We start from the raw sequence: 14,949 nt of genomic DNA, 5'->3' as shown, positions 1-14,949 counted from the left end.
TAATAGTATGTATGCTCGTGTATATGTATCCATCGATAAACTAATAAAATTACTAAATTTTGTTTATGTGTTAATTTGTTAATACTTTTATGATGAAATTTTGCAATACATGTTAATTATATACTAATATTTTAGTATTTTTATTTATTACTATTTTTGGTGTTGACAAAAGTGGATTACATATTCTACATAGATATTGAAAGAAAATAAATAAATTTTACACATAGATGTTTTATTATTTAAAAAATAATATCTGTAAATACTTGCTAAATATTTGTTTTGCAACCGCACATATATTAATAAGATAAGATGATTATTTTTTATTTAACGGAAAAGATATCATATGTGACTACTATTAGTGTGAGTGGATATCCATTACCATCTATAGATTGATCATTGTGCATTTATTTATGTGCTTACTTTATATATTGAAACTCATCTTTGTACTCTTGCATGTACTAGAGACTCTCCAATTATATGGTTCTCAAAATAATTATAACTCAGAAATTAAAACTTCAAGTACAAAGATCCTAATTAATATTAAAGTGATATAATATACAATATTGAAGCTAATAAATTAATTAGGTTGGCTTGTCTCATCAAGATCATCATCTAAGGACATGAAAACTTCATCTAACCATGACACCTCTGTTCCACTGTCAACATCCTCATCGCTATAACAAACTTGTTGGGACATTTGTGACATCTTCTTTTCATACACTTTGCATAAAACCCATTTGCTCCAACTCTCTTCCTGTTTTGTTTTGCACAATCATACAATTAATTAATACAAATTTTGCTATACTAATTAGGAATATGAAAACACAATAATGACTTACAAGATTAATTGGAGATGTGGATGAAGAAATATGATACTCTTCCATTATCCAATTGGTTTGTGTTCCTTCCCTAAGAGTGAACACAAGATACTTCTTCATCCCCAATATATTATTAGCAGCTGAAACTATAGCTTTTGTAGCCCCTATTTCTTTCCAGTATCCATTTTCATTTGATCTACTTTCCTTTACTTCCGTGAACAAGTAGTGTTCATTTCCACTTGATAACGCTTTACCTGTATGTATATATATATATATATATATTAAGACATGCAAGAGTAATATAGTTTTTTATTTTATTTTTATAAATATAGAATTTTAATTACTTATAAATAAATTTAAAACAAATTAAAATAACTTATTGCTGGATATTATCAAGTACTGAAATGTTTTTTTTTTTTTTTCTCTTTCTTGGGGGTGTCATTTACAAATAATTTTTAGATGAATTTTTTCACGGATTTCAGTTAAAACTTATTGTTTTGTATGCATTTTATAGGCAAGACATTTATTTTTTAAAAGAAAAATTGGGTAAGAAAATTATTATCAATAAAAGTGACACTATTTCATTCGAAAAACTCTCTTAGCATATAATTTATTGTAGACAGGAGATATTTACATGCACGTATCGCATATAAATTTACTTAGCAATAAAAATATAATTATATAAAGAAAAATCGACAAAACAAATATATAGAATTATAGAGAATGAATTTCATTTATTTTTTGTATTTAACTTGTATTATTAATTCATTTTTTTCTTTCTAATAGTACATGAACTAATTAATCTTGGCTAACTATATATATATCTCTCTCTCACTTCAACATTGAAATTAAAAATATTACAAAGTGATGAGATGTCTATTAGTAAGGCCAGTTATGTTATTTGTATTGAAATTGTATCAAAGTCCTTCATTAATAAGTTTCTCGAACTGTTCACAAATCAAACATCATTTGTTGATGCTTATAAAAAAAAGGTTGTTTATCATTTATAACTATTGACATGACTCAGCGAGAGAAAGAGAGAAATTAATATAAAAATACAAAACTATATCACTATACCAACATTAATGTACTACAAAATACCGTATAGTTCCCAAGGATCAATATGAGACAAATGAAGATGAGGTATGATGTTAGGATGATATGGTAAATTAGAAGCCTTAGAATATAGAAAATGAAGAACAAGTTCTTCATCCGTTGGAGAAAAGTAAAACCCAGGTGGAAGCTTCATATTTTCACTCCCCAACATTTTGTTATATAGTTTCTATTTAGACTATGGATTTAAATTAATTTGGCACTTTGGGCTATATATATATATATTACTATAAATGAATATGATTGTTGGGAAATTCCTCAATAATGCTTAGCCTTATATAGCAATTAGAATTAGAAAGATAGAGACTTTGGTTGATTGTGAATGAAAAAAAGAATTGGTCTGGCAGCGTTGCGTGGAATACCACTATAAGAAAGTGGGGCCGCCAAACAAAGCTAACTATCCTAACAATACAAGTTACAAAAGACATAAAGTTGCTTTCTTGTCTAACGTCTATTAATGTGTCTCACTTGTCAAAAATTATTTTTGTAATTGAAGTTAACATCAAATTAATCATTATCATGACTAGTATTTTTTAAGTTAACAATAAGGATAAACAATAATTAATGAGAATTGAGCATATCTCCAAAATTAATATATCAATCCTACTTTTTGTAATGGTCAATTATTTCCCTGCCCCATTGCAGCTAGCTACTACAAGTTTGAATAATCCATGACTAATAGATTATATATTGCAGGCAGATTCATATGGGAATATATGATTTCAAATATGTTTTGCATTCATTTTTTAATATTAATTCATAAAATTATCATCACACCTACACGTGTACAGACACATAGAATAATTCACTTACCGACATTGTTTTTCAAGCTTCGAACTTTTTTTGGATAAGAAAAAAATATACATTAGAGTAAGGATATTCCACTCTTATACAATACTGCACTAAAATAATATATGACTTTTCCCACTAATTAATGGTAAAGTTAAGTGTATTATCCTAATTTGAATGAATTATTCTTTTTTTTAGGTTTTCCATGCCAAAATAAAAGATTACAATTAGTTGACAATAATTAATAGTGTATACCACTTCAATTGAATTGTTTCATGCGGATCTTATATAAAATATTGAATAGTGATAATTATTAACGAAAATATTAGGTAGTTATTATATTTTATCGGTATAAATTCTAATGAATTTCTATCTCATTTTATCTCTTCAATCGCGTAATTTCTAATATGATATCAGTGATTTGGTTATGATTTAAGAATAATTTAATAATATCATTTATATTTACATTTTGTTAAAGATAAGACGAAGTTTATTGTTGACAACAACCATTGACATTTATTTTTTATTCAATTTATCTAGAAAAATTACTTAGATAGAAGAGAAAAAAAACTAATAATCTGAAAAATATAAAAACCAAATTGATAGGTTAATGATCAAGACCAAAAAACGATATTGGCAAGAGGAGAGTCCAAAGGAAGAGAAGGAGATCAATGTAAACATAGAATTGAGAGACGATTATCAAAATCTTAAAAATTTAAAATGATATTCTAGTAATTTATCACTATTATTTTAATAATATATTATTAATATTTATAAAAAAAAAATTATAAAAAATATTGTAGACTCTACTCGCTCGGCACCGGTTCCAATTCTAGTAAATTAGAAGAAGAAAAAGAAAACTTTTTTTTTGTTCATTTTCCTCTATATTTTCTACTTTTTTAATTATGAGGACTTAAGAATAAAGAAGCATGCAACTAGATGTGTAAGCTGCATACTAATTATAATGTTCTCTTCCCCAGCTACAGAAATTTTAAGATTTAAAGAGATATTTTCTCCTCCTAAATTAACCATATATATATATATATATATATATTATTCCGTGTACGTACCAACTTCTTTGTATACAACTATACAAGTCTTCTTCATTCAATTTTTTTTGGGTGAAGAAACACAAATAGGTTGGTTGGATAATAATGCATTTCCTAAAGTGCTTAATTTTATGAGAGGTAATTAGTAGTACGTGTTTCGTTAATCATCATTACGCTTCTAAAGATAAAGTTGATGAGCTCATGAGTCATGTTCATGCAGTTGTTAGTGGGTCACACACCTTTACCCATCACTACATTGATGCATAGACAAGTGTTTTTTTTTAAAAGAACATTGACAAAGTTCTTTAGCTTCATCATTATAAGTAACTCAGTCATATGGATTGAGACATTGAAGGATTATGTAACAAATTCTTGATCCATGTTATTAATAAAATTTATTAGACTCTACTCGCTCGGCACCGGTTCCAATTCTAGTAAATTAGAAGAAGAAAAAGAAAACTTTTTTTTTGTTCATTTTCCTCTATATTTTCTACTTTTTTAATTATGAGGACTTAAGAATAAAGAAGCATGCAACTAGATGTGTAAGCTGCATACTAATTATAATGTTCTCTTCCCCAGCTACAGAAATTTTAAGATTTAAAGAGATATTTTCTCCTCCTAAATTAACCATATATATATATATATATATATATTATTCCGTGTACGTACCAACTTCTTTGTATACAACTATACAAGTCTTCTTCATTCAATTTTTTTTGGGTGAAGAAACACAAATAGGTTGGTTGGATAATAATGCATTTCCTAAAGTGCTTAATTTTATGAGAGGTAATTAGTAGTACGTGTTTCGTTAATCATCATTACGCTTCTAAAGATAAAGTTGATGAGCTCATGAGTCATGTTCATGCAGTTGTTAGTGGGTCACACACCTTTACCCATCACTACATTGATGCATAGACAAGTGTTTTTTTTTAAAAGAACATTGACAAAGTTCTTTAGCTTCATCATTATAAGTAACTCAGTCATATGGATTGAGACATTGAAGGATTATGTAACAAATTCTTGATCCATGTTATTAATAAAATTTATCTCCCTATAACAAATTAACGACTACACTTTACCGTATTTAACTTTGGAGAAAATGGAATATTTAATCAAAAGAGGATCAAAAGACACTCAAATGGAATATTTTCTCTCCATTTCTTTTAGATGTTGTTTTTAATTGTCCAATTAGCTAGAAATCCATGCAATAATCTTACTATGAATGATATAGTAAGAAGAAGACTTAAAGAAAAAAAAAAAACACTAGCGTGTAGCCAACTCGTTGTCGTTGGTCTCGTTGTATTTTTCAATAAAAATAATATCCGATATATAATTGTATATAGTTATTTAAAAAATTTAGTTATTTAATCGATAAATAATGAAAAAACTAATATATATATATTTTGTATGATAAATTTCATTATAATTAACTCATACAACTGCAAAGTCTTGAATTCAAATATATATTGACATTTATTAGTTGACTTATGACATAATAAATATATTAATTTAAACAGAGTTATTTGATTGAAAAAAATTTTTACACCAAAACTGAAATGAATAGTAGAATTGAAAGAAAAAAGAAAAGTTACACCAAAATTTGACATTTCCTTTATATTCTATTTTTATCAATAAAAATAATAGAAAGTTAAAAGTTTTATATGATTATTTAAAAATAAAATAGTGATTTAATTGATAGAATAACAAAATTGTAAATAAAATAATTTAAATGAAGATAAAATTTTGAAGAAGAAAAATGATACCCTAGAACTTTGTATCTTTTATATAAAAGTATAGATATTTAAAATTTAATTATTTAATTAAAAATGATAGAGTTGCAAATAAAATAGTTTAATAAAGGATAAAATTATAAGTAAAAAACCACACCAAAACTTAGTATTTCCTCTATATATAGATTTATAATAGTCATCATTATATAAATCATCTAGCTAGATTGCCTAGGATGGTGAGTGATCCATAAATACATCTGTGATCAGTTTTTTTGTTTTAAAATCTGATCTAACTCTAACAAATCCCTGAAATGCAACTCAAAATATTTTTATATCAGGAGATAAAAAAAATAACATTTGAAGCATCTTGTTCATAGACCACAAGAACAGAACTCCAGTGTGCAAAGCTCTTCTATGTGATCAGACATAAGTTTGGATGGATGGGACCTGCATAGAATTAAAATTTTAATGGTAGACATAAATGTTTGTCATGACAGGTTTTGATTTTCAACATCACAATCCACAGGGAATGAACGTGTTTTATCTGCATTGCTTGCTCACCCTTTTCTGTTGGCTACCTCTTAATGCAAAATGGTGGGGTCATTAAGTCATACTCAGATGCCAAACTTTACAACATGTAATTTTCATAAAGAGAAATTAAAATAATAAAGATTATAGGAAACCAAGTATAAACAAGATTTATCCGACCAAAAAAGTATTAGGGAATCATTTTTAAAATGTGATGGTGTTGCATCGCTACCCTACTTTTTCGGGAATAATACTATTAATACTTTTTTCTTTTTTAGTCAATACTATTGATACTTAACAGTTAAACACAATAGAACTCTCATCATTTGAATCTTTAAACGGAACTATATATACACTACACTGGTTTATAATTTTTAATATTAATTTATAATAATTAATCAATTTTTCCACCCCAATACTTCAAAAAATATTAAATAAATTCCACATATAATTTTCTATCGACATATTTCAACAACACTGCATTATTTTAATACAGTTTATTCAACAGAGACCCATACAAAAGTGATGGGTGGATGGATACTTTTATAGACATCATTATCCGTAAGCACTACAAACATTTAACCCACAATGGAATAAAGACAACAATTTTAATAAACATTACACAAATAAAGTTGAGAAAGCAATTGCTTATATCTCTATGAAAAAGATAGAGGAAATAGAGAAGATTCAAATTTCTTATTTAATTCACTGCTAAATAGGTGAACCACCCCAATTATGGATGCTCTAAGTAACTCTTGGATGTATCAGGTTTTAAAACAAAATTATGATACACTTCAAGTAAAAAATTCTTAAATGTTTTTGGAATGAGAATATCCTTTGACTTAATAACAATGAAATATAACAAAATTAGTTTACAGATAAAAAACTTTTCATAATCTTGTGCCAAAATAGATTAATTTATATTGACAAGTGTTATGACAGGTATAAAGTTCTTATTCAAGGGCACATGCCACAGCAATCATGCACCATGAATTGGCTTCTTCTATGTAACAAGTGGGACGATGCCCGCACAAGGGATTTAGACATTAACTTGGGATGGAACCCACAGAAAATGAAAAATGTAATGCTAAACAGATGTTGGGTTTTGAAATTCAACATCACAGGGAATGTATGTGTTTAATCCTCTGAATTGCTTGCTTAATCTTTATTGTTGGTTCTTCATACAAAATGTTTGGGTTATCAAACTCAGATGCCAAGCTTTTGTCCCCGAGAAGTGCGCGAAATGTGTCTGCCACTGAATATGAGAGAGACTTGAGATTATATCCTCCTTCCAAGAAAAATACACATCGGCCCCCACATAAGTTTTGCGCTAGTTGTTTAATACTGGACGCAAGCATGTAATATGTTCCCGTTGTATATTGAAGATTTGCTAGTGGATCCAAAACATGGCCGTCATACCTGACAATCGAAATCGCATAAAATTCCAAATGTAAGAACAAGAATGGCAAGAATTTGCGTGAATGACTCTTTTCCTGAATGAAAAATTTAATAAGAATTTAAGTGTAATTGAGTTTGTAACTGTGCTTGAGAACCTAAAAAATCGAGAGATGCTGGAATGCAACTTGCTGAAATTGATAGTGAATTTGTTATTCCATCTTTGCTTTGATGATAGTGATTAAAAAATAGACTCACCCAGCAGAAACAAGAATAATGTCTGGCTTAAATCTTTGAGCACAAGGTACAATAACTTCATCGAACAAAGTTCTAATAGCAGTATCACCTGAACCTCCAGGAAGAGGCAGGTTTAGTGTAGTTCCTTCACCATCCCCAGCACCCACCTCGTCAAATTTGCCAGTACCTGGATAGCTTCCATCCTGAGTCATTAAATATAACAAAGCTCAAAATCATACTATTTTTGTTTCTTCTTCATATTTTAAACACACTAATATCTCATGTATTTCTTCACATAATCTCCTCCCTTGCCCAATTATCTATCCTCCTACCCCCAAGGGACAATTTGAAAAAGAGAAGTGCTAGCAACACTCACTCTAACGCTCTCTCTTACTGGTTGAAATTCAGGTAGGTCTCACCATTTTGAGAATGGGTCCCACATAAAATGGTGGGGACCTACATAAATTTTACCCAATAAAATAGTGAGTGTTGAAACCAGAAAGTGTTAAAAGTGAATGTTGCTAGCACGTTTCTATGAAAAAACAGAACTTCCAAATGTCATGTTCCTGGTCATGTTATCATTTTGTATGTTGGCATGTGCAAGTGCAAATAGGGTGGAGGGGGGAATGTGTCTGATTTTTATTGTATGCTAATATACAGGAATTTGATGCAAGGAATGGAGACATTAAGATATTTGATTAAGTCTTCTCTTAGTTAATTATGAAGTTTATGCCAGTTTTTTTTTTCCGCAATGGCAAGTTTATGCCAGTTTATCTTGTCCGACTGCATAAATGTTTTCCTGTAGGGAGGATTACTACTTCTAAGTACACCGAGTATAATAGAATATAATGTGCTTAAAGTTAAATCAAATATCAGGGGAGACATAGCAATTACAGGGCTATAATAAGGGAAAATGAAAAAAATTGTCTATATGTTGAAAATTGAAGAAAATATGGATGCCATGGGTTTGAACGTTTGAGCCTTAACAAAATGCCAAGCTGGCAAAAGATGGTGGGAAAGAAGGGAGTTCTGCAGAGAAGAGTGAGAATATAGACGGGAAAGAATGGAACAATGAGGAGAGGAGTGCTTTCAGTAGAGGGTTTAGTGAAGTAGATACAGACCTCTCAAAGAGTCCTGGATACTGAGTCTATACCTTTTTTTTCTTATTTTTTTGCTATTTCTCTTTTGTGAATGGCTTTTAAGAACAACAATGAAGGAAAACAAGAAATATAATCAGAGCTATGGACCAAACTTGTCGCTTACTTGATGGAAGGAAAGGAAAAATACATCTGGATCATCATAGAAAGCATCATTGGTTCCATTCCCATGGTGAACATCAAAGTCAATTATAAACACACGCTTCAGTCCATGAACATGCTGAGCATGACGAGCCGCAATGGCCACATTTCCAAAAATGCAGAAGCCCATAGGTCCTTTTGGAACAGCGTGATGTCCTGGTGGTCTTATCAAAGCAAAACCAGTAGGCGAATCTTTATTTATCTTTGAAGCTGCAACCTGAATATGAAATTGAATAAGAGAAAATTAATTATATCAAAATAATGAGTACAATCTCTAGTTCCATACAATTTTTGAACTATTTATGTCAAAAGCCAACTATCCTAAAAACTTAAGCTATCAGGTGGAGGTCCTGAAATATTTTTATATCTCTTTAAGATATTTGGTTTGCATAAAAAGGCGTTTGGGATTGAAGTCTAGACAACATAGACGACCTTCACCTCATGCTAAAATACAATTTAACTACAAAGAATAGGGACAACAAGGATCAAACTCTTGCCCACTTGGTAACAGAGGCATTGATACCATGTTTCTAAAACTTAAGCTAGAAAGTGGAGACTCAAAAATCATTTAAAATCTCCAACAACTTAGAATGCATTGGACACTTAAAAAAGCCAAATAGGAACACAATTTTATTTCAAAAACTCGATATATTTGTGTCTCCCCATCACCCCCAACCATTTAAAGGTAAAAAAAGGGTACATATATGCATTTTCAGTAAATATCTGGTTCTGAGAAAACCACATTTCCAACAGCGAACAAAACAGTTTCCAATATGCACATCGCTACAAGAAGCAGACACGTACATATTCATCTCCACTCACTTACCCCTCCCCAAAACAAACACACAGATTATCACCAAGAGATAGACATGCCAGGTTGAGAGATCACCACTGAGTCAACTAAGGCCAATCCAGCACCAGCTGCTACAATTGACTCCTGGTAGGTCTGCACCATGAATACCACAATAAGCATGCATAAACACGTGAATCATTATGATTTTCCACTGAATAAATGAATCTTCTACCACAATGAACTAAATACCAAAGTTTCTAGAATAGAACAACTTTCTGCAGACACTGAGCTTAGGAAAACAAGAAAAAGCTTGAGCATAGTACTTACAGTGGAAGTAGCATATGTTGGTCCAGAACCTTCTATGAAAATAAGGCCCTTCTCCAAAGCTTGATCCATAACCTGTAAAGATTTAGGAGAGTTCTTTCATTAGGGTAATTGTTGAAAGACAACAGTTCAGACCCCAAAATTTATAGAAAGAACAGAGGAAATTTTATTGCTGTAGCAGAGGAAAAAACAAGGAATCACCAGGTATTTGATAGTCTGGCCTCTCCTTTATTTAACATAATAACCGAAATCCCCCCTACTCATTACAGTTTTCATGAAATTATATAATTATATACCCTTATCAAATCTAACTATAAGGCCTAGACCGCTTGATCCTTTGGGGCTCATCCTTATTTATCCTACAAAAACACGTGCAACCCTACACTTCTCGCCAACTTTTCCAAGCACCTTTGTGCGGCTCTTTCTCTCTTTGTCATGGCTATTTCTTTCTCCTTTAGCCAAATGATTCGTATGATGTATCATGTATTGCTGGAAGTACTACAGCAAGAATTGGAAAGTAATGCAGGGCATAAAAGAAAGAATAAAATAATTTTGCCAGTAATATTTTAGCAAATTTGCTATGAATAATTTATCAAGTATAATATAAAATAAAAAAATACGATAATTGTATTAACACAGCCTATCACATGAGAAATAGCTAAAGCAAGGAAACTTTTATAACAAAAAATGTTACCTTTTCAAGCCCAGAAACATAGGCTCTTGCATGCACACTTGCAATGTCATCGATCGTAGCAGGCTCAAAATGTTGAAGTTCAACGACCTCAGAGCCACGGAACTGGATCATGCATAAAAAAGAAAAAGTTGCTGTGGAAATGAAAATACTTTACTACTACAATTTTTTCACTGAAGTATGGCTAATCATAATACAGTTGCACATATTGTCCAGTTAAGTTGTTTTTTTTCTAAAACTGGCAGGCTTTTTCTTATTGAATCATGTTATAGCCAGCCACAGATTGCCCATGAAAGTTGATTTTTCTTTCAATCAAATAGGAAATATTTCAAATTAACAAAAGAAAATGGTGATTTATTCTAGATAGTAAAATAGCTTATTTTGTACTGCGGAAAAATGTAGTCTATTTAGTGAACTCCTTCTTTTACAGTATTCAACTTTGAAACCAAGATTTGAATGCAATTCTTCTTTTTCTTGTGAATTTCAGACATAAATACGTTATCAAATGCCGATGTCTATATATAATGTTAAAACTTAAAAGAAGAAAGTCTTAAGAACATATCACCAAGACATAAACAAATGAGAAAGGTAGACATTCTAGATTCTACAAAACAGTGTCTATAGCTTTTAGTACCTTTGAAGTGAGTTTCATTTCTTCCAGAGCTTTCACAATTGCAGGAACTCTAAAATGTGATTCTGGATGAGACTCCTGTTTTAAGTGGAATATTTATATTACAATCACAATAATGTGACTTCAGACATAGTGGCAATTCTAACCAAAAGAAGTAAAAAGTATAAGATGTTATTACATCATAAATCATCAGTTACCATTCTATTTAGAGAGTTGTGACTTGTGATTCATAAAAGTAAAGGGTACCAAAGGGATCCGGGAAGTGAGTGCATGCGTTGTGTGGACACGTGGACAAAATTAAGTAATGAAGTTAGGGAATTTTGCACATTTCTTTGCAAAAGTTAATGTCGCCTTATACATAATAGCAAAGACAATTGAGAAAAGGGTTAAAGATGCTACTGGCTTCTATGTAGCTTTGTTTTCATGGTTTTTTTAAGTGGGTTATCTTTGCAAGATATGCAGAGAGATTAAAAGCTCATACAAGCTGATGTTCTTTACTTTTGCTCCTTTTTCCTTAATTTTTCTTTTGCCATTAGGAAGGCTCTTAATCCTCTACACTAACATATGATTGGATAGAAGATTTTTGTTTTAAACACTAACATAAATTAAGAAAACTATAAAATATTTTTAAAAATAAATTAAATGTGATTGAAAAGTTATAAGGTTAAATAAGTTTGTAGTCCCTATAAAATCTAACAATTTTGTTTTTAGTCTTTATAAAAAACTTCATCAACTTTTAGTCCTTTAAAATTTTTTGCTTACATTTTTTGTCCCTGATTTTAAACCAACTGTTATATATCATTCGAATTTTCGAATATTCTTTTTAGTAATGATTAGGACATGTTTAACAACTATCTTGCAAAAATTTAGAATTATTTAACAAATGACGAATTAAAAATAAAATTTTAAGCTATCGATGCTTAAAAATTCATATTTAATTTATCCCTCGTTAAAATATTATAAATTTTTGTAGGAAATTTTTTTATAATGTCTTAAATATTAGTGCAAAAAGTAATTCAAAAATTCAAAGGATTGGACATACCTCAAACTTGCTGTTGAGCCAAGTGTGAGGTCTCTCCATTGAATTTCAGAACACAGTGTAAGTTATAAAAATGATCATCCGCCCTTCAATTTTCTTTCCTTTTAAATTTCTTCATAACAGTGCACAGTTACAAACACAACAGTAGTAAATATTATGTTAGGACAAACAAGCTTATGAAGTATGTATCAATATAAAACAAAAGTGATCCAAAAGAATTTTGGGAAACGAACTTTGAGATTTCCAATTCAAAACAATTAGGGCCCGTTTATGCTAGTGTTTCATGTTTTCATTTTTAATAACAAAATAAAATTCGAAAATTACTTTAGAGAAGTTTTTAACAATGCAATTTAAAAATAGATAGAACAATTTAGAAAAATTTCAAAACATTGTTTTCAGTTATGGAATTGCATTTGCTCTAGTTAGCTTCTATCTTTATTTTTATTTGTAGAAAGAGTGGTAACTACTATTACCACCTGAAACTCACACGCAAGTCCAGAGTTCAAATATAGATTCGTTCTAACAATTTCGGCATTTACGCGTTGAATTGGGCCTTATGTACATTTAGCTTCTATCTTATCACTATAACAACTAAAATCCAGCCAACCCATATAGAAAGCGAAAATTGAAAGTGTTATTAGAAAATAAACGAGATATACCTGATTGTGGCCCATGGATGGAGCTACGGAATATATAACCCGTGCATCACTGAGTTGCTGAATAGAAGGCAGTGAAGAACTATTGGGAACATCGCTGGAACAGTATACGGACGCTCCTAAACATTTCTTCTTCGCACCTCTGTGTCTCTGATTCTTACGGAATAATAATCTATTATCGAAAACTCTAGTGTTTAACTCACATTCATAATAACTACTCTTCCACCTACTTACATGCTGACCAACGAGAAATAATGCGTTCCCTGTTGAATTACAACCACAATTTTAGGTCATCAGAAACATTTTAGTTTCGAATTTGATTTTGATAATGCTAAAATCCCTATCCCTATACTATAACACGAACAAAGCATGATTTTAGCAAAGAGAGAGAGAGAGAGAGAGAGAGAGAGAGAGAGAGAGAGAGTACCAGAGGAAGAAGGAGGAGAGCGAGGAAGATTGTGGAGGTGCATCGACGAAGAGTGAATGAGTTCCGTTACACAATTTTTTTGACCCTGCGCCAAAAATTCTTTCTATCTTTGTTTCCTTTTTATTTTTTATGGCGCGCAGAAAATATGTGGATTATCCAAAAATGCAAAATATGGAAAAGAAACACACTAAGTTGAATTTTTGAACCATGTAAGGTAATCTTGAGGTTCAATGGCTAACCTCTCGGTTAATTTTGGATTATAGAGTTTCTTTTCGATAAAACAAATGTTAAGATTTTGTATACAAAATTACTATCTTTAATTCTTTATATTTTATTAAATTTTCGGTTAACTTCTTTAAATTTTTTTCCCCTATTAAGTCTTTTATGTTACTCACTATTTTTTGGACCTATTTATGTTACTCACTTAATCAAATGTTTCACTAGTAACAAAATGATGACATTAACGGTCTTTTTGTTACATACTATAAAAGACATATTTTGTCATTAAATTTTTTAAATATTATTTATTAATGATTTAAAAAAACAAATTATTTTATATTTGTTTATCATAATAAAAATTACTTTTTAAAAATAATCAACTATAATGAAGAAGTATTCAAAATGACTTTTCATTTAATAACTTTTAGATTTTTTTTATATTTTGATTTTTTTAAAAGGTTTAGTAAATGGATGGAGCCATTAAAAATAATAATAATTTTTAAAACATTATTATTTACCAAAAATGTAACAAATAAGCTCTTCTTTTTTGACAAAAATGGGTCAAGCCCAAGAAAATTATAGTTTCATAGCTAATATTAAAGAGGAGTCAGTGAAGCTCGTGGAAGATTCTAAAACATGAAAAGTAAAATAAGTTTGCGAAATATTATGATTCGCAATCAAATCACCACTTTAGTGTATTCACGTCACAAAGATGAAAATTACTATTGGTAAAATATGTTGACGATCACAAAGATAGAATCCGGTAGATTTTAAAAGTTATCTTCAAAGCTAGATTTATTTCTCCATTTCCAAATATTCCAACATGCAACCATGAAAATAGAAATTCAATTGTCTATTTGAGATTTCAGCTTTAAGACACTTAATGATGTTTTTGAAGATCTACCTATGTGATTTAAAGAGAAACTAACAAATTAGTAATAAATAATTATTAATTAACTACTAATCTTTAACTAATTATATCTTCAATGCTAATTAATTTGCTTAATATAAGAACAAAGGAATTCACTGCTTAGATGTCCAATAACTCCATAATGAAATGTTTCACTAATTAAGCAACAAAAGACACTACTTACGCACTAATCTATAAACATTTGATTGCTCTCTTTGATTAAGATAAGACCCTTTGTAGAGGGAAAACATAGTGGATCAATCATATTGAGACTCACATCGTACATTAATAAAAAGCCATGA

At 30.0% G+C, this 14,949-nt stretch overlaps 2 protein-coding genes across 3 annotated transcripts; both read right to left on the bottom strand.

Moving 5' to 3' along the window:
* Positions 1 to 448: 448 nt before the first annotated feature.
* NAC2 (NAC transcription factor protein 2) lies at positions 449 to 2,176 on the bottom strand. The gene is made up of 3 exons (NM_001279125.1): positions 1,920 to 2,176; positions 840 to 1,072; positions 449 to 754 (listed from the first exon to the last, which is right to left on the bottom strand). Exons 1-3 carry the CDS (start codon positions 2,083 to 2,085, stop codon positions 578 to 580), a joined length of 576 nt encoding a protein of 191 aa, NP_001266054.1. The 5' UTR covers positions 2,086 to 2,176; the 3' UTR covers positions 449 to 577.
* Positions 2,177 to 6,914: 4,738 nt separating this feature from the next.
* LOC101515579 (histone deacetylase 14, chloroplastic) lies at positions 6,915 to 13,677 on the bottom strand. Of its 2 annotated transcripts, none has more exons than XM_004503872.4 (9): positions 13,519 to 13,677; positions 13,095 to 13,354; positions 11,400 to 11,474; positions 10,769 to 10,870; positions 10,078 to 10,149; positions 9,847 to 9,903; positions 8,923 to 9,174; positions 7,681 to 7,862; positions 6,915 to 7,446 (listed from the first exon to the last, which is right to left on the bottom strand). In XM_004503872.4, exons 1-9 carry the CDS (start codon positions 13,559 to 13,561, stop codon positions 7,146 to 7,148), a joined length of 1,344 nt encoding a protein of 447 aa, XP_004503929.1. In that variant the 5' UTR covers positions 13,562 to 13,677; the 3' UTR covers positions 6,915 to 7,145. The 2 variants fall into 2 exon arrangements, with proteins under 2 accessions (XP_004503929.1, XP_027192043.1); XM_027336242.2 differs by lacking the exon at positions 13,519 to 13,677 and adding an exon at positions 12,439 to 12,547 and having other exon boundaries at positions 13,095 to 13,233.
* Positions 13,678 to 14,949: the final 1,272 nt, after the last annotated feature.

This window comes from Cicer arietinum, chromosome 6, assembly GCF_000331145.2.
Source record: "Cicer arietinum cultivar CDC Frontier isolate Library 1 chromosome 6, Cicar.CDCFrontier_v2.0, whole genome shotgun sequence".
NCBI lineage: Eukaryota > Viridiplantae > Streptophyta > Magnoliopsida > Fabales > Fabaceae > Cicer > Cicer arietinum.
This window is presented reverse-complemented; position numbering and strand designations above follow the sequence as displayed.